An 8,119-nucleotide genomic window follows, 5' to 3' on the forward strand; every position below is an offset into this window, starting at 1 on the left:
ATTCCCAGACGAATGGTTTGCCACCGATTATAGCAAACCCATCCACAAAGTATGCCCCCATCTGTTTTTCGCCTTTGTTTAAAGCATGTTGAATGAAAATACCACGACGATGCGACTCCCATTCTAACCATTGGATGCTGGTGTGTGAGTATTTTTTACACAACCCTCGGTAGTTATCCAGGGAAGGTATGGCTAGAGAACGCGGCTCGAGGAAATTAGTCACAAACACCTTCATGCAGGCCGAGGCTATGGTGATACGGGAGAAGGGGTCAACACCCGTCTCGCTCGTAAACTCGGCTCTAAATTTGATGCAACCCTCACGAAGAACATTGACGTCGTTTTTACAGTAGTGTACCGCTTGTTTTTGAAAATCAAAGACCTCGCTTTTCTCATTTTGATACCATGTCTCAAACTTGGTGCGTTCAACAGGTGTCATGCGTTCTACACCGTAATTGCTGATTGCGGGGTATTTTCCGACATAATTTAAATGTTCCTCCGAACTAAATTTGTGAGGAAAATACCCCTTGGACCAGCAATCACCGAGTCCTAACGCTTTTGGCATAGCGCTAAGCGGCATGGTAAGGAAGGAAAGCGAGTCAATGTATTTTTGCAAAAAATCAGGGTCTTTAAAACAGAGAACTTTACTCCCCTGCATGATAATTAAGGGTGCTATACCCAGCTGTACCATGCCTCTCAGAATCAAGTAACCGTCAAATCCTCTCGAATTGTGGGCTATAAATGTAGATTTAAGATAACGAGGTTTCCTGAAATGATTGAGGAAAACTGTAACACAATCCAGTCCAAAAGCACACCACTCTTCTCCTTGCAGCGTCTTGGTACAGACTAGAAAGGGAATGTGAGTGTGATTGTCATCGACAAACGTCTCAAAATCATAGAATATGATATTATCATTGTGGTTTACTTCACGTGGTTGGGGTTGTATATAGCAAAGATGTCGTGTTTCAGGTGTCTCTGAGTCACTGCGAGGTAGCCCTTCTTTACATATTTGACATTTTAACTTAGGGCACGTGTGTTTAGCGATACCTGTAGCCACAGGTACATCGTAAAATAGGTTGCATTTAAGGCATTTCTTTCGCCGATCGCAGTTGCTGATGAGTTTTTCCATAACCCGGTGTTTTACCCTGTGTCTGAGGAGACATGCAGGAGAACGACACCACATGTTGCAATCCCTGCAAAGCACAGTTTTCCCCTCTATTTTTACACACCCGTTTTGTGTACAGACCAAGCAATAGCCGTCGCATTTGTGTCTGTCGGGTTTGTCGTACCCTTGGTAACAGTAGTGACAAACGTGCGGTTTTGACAAAAAACCTTTAATGTTAATGATACCGCTGTAATGATTCTGAGATAAATACAGATACAACAGATTTTCTGATTTGGGGTAATCCGTCTCGAACCGTGAGAGGGGTCGTTGGCCCTCTTCTCTGTACAGTATGATAATTTAACGACGTACCACTTTTTCAAATTCACGAATATGACTGAAAGTGACGGAAGTCTGTTCGTCTAAGCCCGCTTTTTTCTGTATTTTTTCAGCCTCCGCCACAGCCTGGCTATCTGTAAATTCAGGATGTAACAGACTTGCTAGGCTAATGGCAAAACATAGTTGATTATTCGAGTTTAATGGATTGTAAAGATAACGAGCTTTTTTTCTGCGGATTTCATGTTCCAAAAGGGTTTCGATTTTTCTTCTTACACCACCTCGAGGGTTATGTATCACCTGGACCATCACCTGTATTTCTTCATCGTTCAATATTTCAACGTTTGATTGTACCAACAGATCTAACACGTCTTGAAAAGCATTCATCACAGCCCCGGCATCGTTTCGAAATGTAAATGAAGTGTGTTGATTTGCACTTTCACCGGATAACTCCAATTGAATGATATCGTCGGGTCTAGCTTCCTTAGTTACCATCTGTGTCAGCTTTTTAAGGCTCCCCAAGACTCCGCGGTAAAATGTGGCGTAATCTGTTACATCGTTGTTTTGAGGAAAAGTTAAAACGCTGGATAGTTGTATATTGTTGAATGTTTCCCTCCTCAAGACATTTACCCCATCACCCCTCTGGGTCTCATTTGAAATTGATTGGTCAGCCGTTGACGGTTGGTTCTGCATGACCCCCACCAGCTCCGAAAAATCCAAACATTCCCCCGAGGGTGTCGCCCCTCCCAACACCTCGTGATGCTGTGTAGAGGCTTGTGTGTTTGTGTTTGAATTTAACACATTAATATCATCTTGCAAAGACGGATCATCGTTTGGTTCCCATTCTATCTGGTTGTTTGGATCTAAATGATGATTGCAAACGTCTTCATCTTCTACAATAACTACATCTAATTCAGATGGAACTACACCCATTATATTTCTCTAAAGAAAAAAAAGAAAAAATAATTCGAATGGAACAGATATAACAAACCAGTATGTATCAAATCATGTCTGCCATCTTCATGAGAGTGCGAGCCAGTATACGATAGTACTGTTTCAGCCTTCTTCTGTTTCTATCATGTTTGTCGAGCTGGCGGGCGCATCTACGCTTCCTCCTGCGTTTGTTGCCTGTGGAAAAAAAAAAAAAAAAAAAAAAATTAAACAAATATATATATACCGGCTTTAACCACATGTGGCGCTGTCATCTCCACTCACGCAAGCATAGCCGGAAATAAACCCACCCCCTCCGGAATCAGTCCCCGCCCATTCCCCTTAGGCGCGAAATTCATTTGAGCGAAAGACATTGGAATGAGAGGAGCTCTTTAAAGCTCCTGAGAATCTTAAAAAGCTTACAGAAAACGAGAAAAACTTACAGCGGGTGCCTGTTGGACATTCACCGTCGTTTTCGATGATTTCCCCTCGGAGCAAGGATTCGATGTCTGGAGTCTTTGGCGCAATCAAGCCTTCTCCTCTGCCGTTAAGGGAGACCAGTGAGCTGGAGATGTAAACGGAAAATCTGTAAGTAAATATATGTATCGTATACCGCATGTTTTTTTTTCTTGTAAAAATGAGAATTATTTGACTCACCAGACTGCGATTGGGTTAAAGGGATCGCGTTGGTCTCTTCCGGCGAATCCTCTATAAAACAAAATAATGAATACACATAATATTAAATAATTCGAAGGTTTAAACACACCTCGATAATCATCTTCCAACTTTGTAAGATCGATCAAACAAAGTTCTTCGTCTTTCACTTCGTCGTCATCGGCTGTTAAAAAAAAAAAGGTATTACATCGTCGTACACGTGCAATGCTTTTAACGTTTAAATGCTTAAACGGAGTTAAACCATTGTCTAATAACGTGGTAAAAACGGAGGTAATGAAATGAATACAGTAAAAAAAAAAAATCGGTACTTACACAAAAGGATTGGAGACTCTGTTAGGAGATCCCTTGGTGGTGGGTGAATTTCAACTCGATGTTCGACTGTTTTTAGTTCGAATAAATACTTATTATAGTAACATTAAACAGACGTGTTACAAGGAATGAAAAAAAAAAAAAAAAAAGAAATTACCTTTCATTCTGCAAATCGCGGTTACACTGTGTTCTGCGCTAGTTTCTCCATCTGTTTAAATATGTTTTCGTGAGGTATGGAAGTTGTTTCAAACGATCGTAAACATTATTTAAACTGTTAAATGGCTGGCCAGTTGCTATTCATACGACATTCTCAAGCTTCCATAAAAACTGAACCCTCCTTTGTCCCCCAAACTGACCTGTTGTTTCAAACGATCGTAAACATTTAAACTGTCAAATGGCTGGTCAGTAAAAACTGAACCCTCCTTTGTCCCCCAAACTGACCTGTTGTTTCAAAAGATCGTAAAGGTCAGTTGCTAGGTGACGCTGTGTTCTGCGATAGTTTTTTCCATCTGTTTAAATATGTTTTCGTGAGGTATGGAAGTTGTTTCAAACGATCGTAAACATTTAAACTGTCAAATGGCTGGTCAGTAAAAACTGAACCCTCCTTTGTCCCCTCTTCTGGTCTTAACGATGTGTGCGTACGAATCTGTGTGTGTGTGCGTGTGTGTGTGCGTGTGTGTGTGTGTGTGTGCGTGTGTGTGCGTGTCCACCAAAAACTTCCCAATCCACGGTAGATAACGATGAAAATATCGAGAAAGGGCTTCCGTCTCTTCTTTCTTTTAGCTGAAATAAGCAGATATCACCCATTTCGTATCTGAATACAAATCCAAAAGATCCCTCCATCCCGTACGCTTCCAAGTCCCATTTCTCACGCAAAGACTCGGTCGGCGGCATCTGAATACGATTTAGAAACACTCGACTTTTTTGCGGAGCGTCAATGTAAGTTTTATTATTTTTATAAATCGACACAGGCGTTTCACTAATCATGACCGAATCGAACAAAGTCTTTACGCTAACGTATAAAGCTCCAAATAATGACTAAGCCTTACACCGCCCTTTTGTACCCCTCCTCTGCGTGTGTGTGTGTGTGTGTGTGTGTGTGTGTGTGTGTGTGCGTGTGTGTGTGTGTGTGCGTGTGTGCGTGCGTGCGTGCGTGTGTGCGTGCGTGTCCACATCTCCACACGTAACATTCCCAGCCATCAATACATCGAAATCTGGAAGTTGTTTCAAACGATCGTAAACATTTAAACTATCAAATATATGGTCACATGCTGCTCAGATGACATTGCTTTCTTAAAAAAACTGAACCCTCCTTTGTTCCCTCGTCAGGTCTTAACTCCACCCTCTTCCTGGTTTAACCACTCCCACCGCAGGTCTTAACTCTGCCCTCTTTCTGTTTAAAACTCCACCCTCTTCCTGGTTTAACCACTCCCACCGCAGGTCTTAACTCCACCCTCTTCCGGGTAAGCCACACCCACTTGACCTTGACATTTGACCCTGACCTTTGACTTTGACCTTTGACTTTGACCTTTAACCTTGACCCCTCATAAATCATTAACCTTTGAACTTGACCCCTCATAAATCATTGACCTTTGACCTTGACCCCTCATAAATCATTGATTTATGAGGGGTCATAAATCACTTTTGACTAAAGGTAGGGACTTAAATTCTCTCACTGTTTAATGTTCAATATTAAAGTGCTTATATTTAACAATAAATAGCTTAATAATAAACCAGTGTTTTGTTGCTTATCATGTCTTCCAAGCCTATGGTAATGTGAATTAACTCATTATGACAATAATTTGTTGACACAAAAGAAATGGCAATCACTTTTACCTACAAAGGACACACAGCTAAGTAGTTAGCTTCCTATTAGCAAATTTAATTTTACATTAACTGCGATGAGGTGGCGACTTGTCCAGGGTGTACCCTGCCTTCCGCCCGATTTTAGCTGAGATAGGTGCCAGCGCCCCCCGCGACCCCAAAAGGGAATAAGCGGTTGAAAATGGATGGATGGAATTTTACATTAATTTCCATATTGTGTAAAGGACCCAAAAAAAATGTCCTGCCCTTTTCTGACTTTGAGCCCCAGCCTCTCTATAATCATGTGCACGTCCCTGTTGTAATCAATAAAAGTTTATTTTTAAAGGTACATTTGTTAAAAATCAAAAAGGGGAAAATGAAACATTTTAACCCTGCTTTAAAATGATTTATGGCAAATCATTTCGCAAATTACTTTCATCAGTATGTGTTACAGGCGGGGCCAAGAATTTCCAAAATGTGCCAGAATTGTGAATTTGGCAAAGAAGTGGTGGTCTTTTAGCACTAACAAACTTTTGGGTGAATTAAGAGGTGAGGAATAGGGAAAATATTTGTGTTTCTACCCATTTCTGAGTCGAGCATTACTTAATTGGGGTGTTCAACCACATATTTGTGGTTTCTCTTCTCCACGAAGGAGAAGGTGGAAGGGGGCACAGATTTGGTAACCACAGATAAGCAGCCAGCTGTCCAAAGTCGGGACCCAGGGTGGACCAGCTCATCTGTGCATCAGATGGGGACGTCTCTGTGCTGCTGACCTGCATCCACTCAAGATGATCTCCTGCTGGCCCCACTATGGACTGGACTCTCACACTATTATGTTAGATCCACAATGGACTAGAGTCTCACACTATTATGTTAGATCCACTAAGGACTGGACTCTCACACTATTATGTTGGATCCACCATGGACTGGACTCTCACATTATTATGTTAGATCCACTATGGACTGGACTCTCACACTATTATGTTAGATCCACAATGGACTAGAGTCTCACACTATTATGTTGGATCCACTAAGGACTGGACTCTCACACTATTATGTTAGATCCACCATGGACTGGACTCTCACATTATTATGTTAGATCCACTATGGACTGGACTCTCACACTATTATGTTGGATCCACAATGGCCTGGACTCTCACTATTATTATAGATCCACTATGGACTGGACTCCACAATATTATGTTAAATCCACCATGGACAGGACTCTCACTATTAAGCTAGATCCACTATGGACTGGACTCTCGCACTATTATGTTGAATCCACTATGGACTGGACTCTCACACTATTATGTTAGATCTACTATGGACTGGACTCTCACACTATTATGTGAGATCCACAATGGCCTGGACTCTCACACTATTATGTGAGATCCACAATGGCCTGGACTCTCACTATTATTATAGATCCACTATGGACTGGACTCCACAATATTATGTTGAATCCACCATGGACTGGACTCTCACTATTATGCTAGATCCACTATGGACTGGACTCTCGCACTATTATGATGAATCCACTATGGACTGGACTCTCACAATATTATGTTAGATCTACTATGGACTGGACTCTCACACTATTATGTTAAATCCACTATGGACTGGACTCTCGCACTATTATGTTGAATCCACTATGGACTGGACTCTCACACTATTATGTTAGATCTACTATGGACTGGACTCTCACACTATTATGTGAGATCCACAATGGCCTGGACTCTCACACTATTATGTGAGATCCACAATGGCCTGGACTCTCACTATTATTATAGATCCACTATGGACTGGACTTCACAATATTATGTTAAATCCACCATGGACTGGACTCTCACTATTATGCTAGATCCACTATGGACTGGACTCTCGCACTATTATGATGAATCCACTATGGACTGGACTCTCACAATATTATGTTAGATCTACTATGGACTGGACTCTCACACTATTATGTTAAATCCACAATGGCCTGGACTCTCACTATTATTTTAGATCCACTATGGACTGGACTCCACAATATTATGTTAAATCCACAATGGCCTGGACTCTCACTATTATTTTAGATCCACTATGGACTGGACTCCACAATATTATGTTAAATCCACCATGGACTGGACTCTCACTATTATGCTAGATCCACTATGGACTGGACTCTCTCACTATTATGTTGAATCCACTATGGACTGGACTCTCACAATATTATGTTAGATCCACAATGGCCTGGACTCTCACTATTATTATAGATCCACTATCAATCAATCAATCAATGTTTACTTATACAGCCCTAAATCACTAGTGTCTCAAAGGGCTGCACAAACCACCACGAAATCCTCGGTAGGCCCACATAAGGGCAAGGAAAACTCACACCCAGTGGGACATCGGTGACAATAATGACCCAGTGGGACGTCGGTGACAATGATGACTATGAGAACCTTAGAGAGGAGGAAAGCAATGGATGTCGAGCGGGTCTAACATGATACTGTGAGAGGTCAATCCACAATGGATCCAACACAGTCGCGAGAGTCCAGTCCAAAGCGGATCCAACACAGCAGCTAGAGTCCTGTTCACAGCAGGAGCCAGCAGGAAACCATCACAAGCGGAGACGGATCAGCAGCGCAGAGATGTCCCCAGCCGATACACAGGCAAGCAGTACATGGCCACCGGATCGGACCGGACCCTCTCCACAAAGGAGAGTGGGACATAGAAGAAAAAGAAAAGAAACGGCAGATCAACTGGTCTAAAAAGGGAGTCTATTTAAAGGCTAGAGTATACGAATGAGTTTTAAGGTGAGACTTAAATGCTTCTACTGAGGTGGCATCTCAAACTGTTACCGGGAGGGCATTCCAGAGTACTGGAGCCCGAACGGAAAACGCTCTATAGCCCGCAGACTTTTTTTGGGCTTTGAGAATCACTAATAAGCCGGAGTCCTTTGAACGCAGATTTCTTGCCGGG

At 42.1% G+C, this 8,119-nt stretch overlaps 1 protein-coding gene and 1 long non-coding RNA gene across 2 annotated transcripts; both read right to left on the bottom strand.

Moving 5' to 3' along the window:
• Nucleotides 1-1,414: 1,414 nt before the first annotated feature.
• LOC133553946 (uncharacterized) lies at nucleotides 1,415-2,912 on the bottom strand. Its single transcript, XM_061902277.1, has 2 exons — nucleotides 2,809-2,912; nucleotides 1,415-2,563 (listed from the first exon to the last, which is right to left on the bottom strand). Exon 2 carries the CDS (start codon nucleotides 2,366-2,368, stop codon nucleotides 1,460-1,462), a length of 909 nt encoding a protein of 302 aa, XP_061758261.1. The 5' UTR covers nucleotides 2,369-2,563; nucleotides 2,809-2,912; the 3' UTR covers nucleotides 1,415-1,459.
• Nucleotides 2,911-3,543, bottom strand: LOC133553947 (uncharacterized). Its single transcript, XR_009807020.1, has 4 exons — nucleotides 3,353-3,543; nucleotides 3,132-3,203; nucleotides 3,023-3,073; nucleotides 2,911-2,951 (listed from the first exon to the last, which is right to left on the bottom strand). It is a non-coding gene; the product is annotated as an uncharacterized LOC133553947 (long non-coding RNA).
• Nucleotides 3,544-8,119: the final 4,576 nt, after the last annotated feature.

Source organism: Nerophis ophidion, linkage group LG06 (assembly GCF_033978795.1).
Source record: "Nerophis ophidion isolate RoL-2023_Sa linkage group LG06, RoL_Noph_v1.0, whole genome shotgun sequence".
Classification (NCBI taxonomy): Eukaryota; Metazoa; Chordata; class Actinopteri; order Syngnathiformes; family Syngnathidae; genus Nerophis; species Nerophis ophidion.

What these genes read in the sequence shown, in the direction of transcription:
- LOC133553946 (XM_061902277.1), bottom strand. Translation starts at nt 2,368, where the DNA reads ATGGGTGTAGTTCCATCTGAATTAGATGTAGTTATTGTAGAAGATGAA.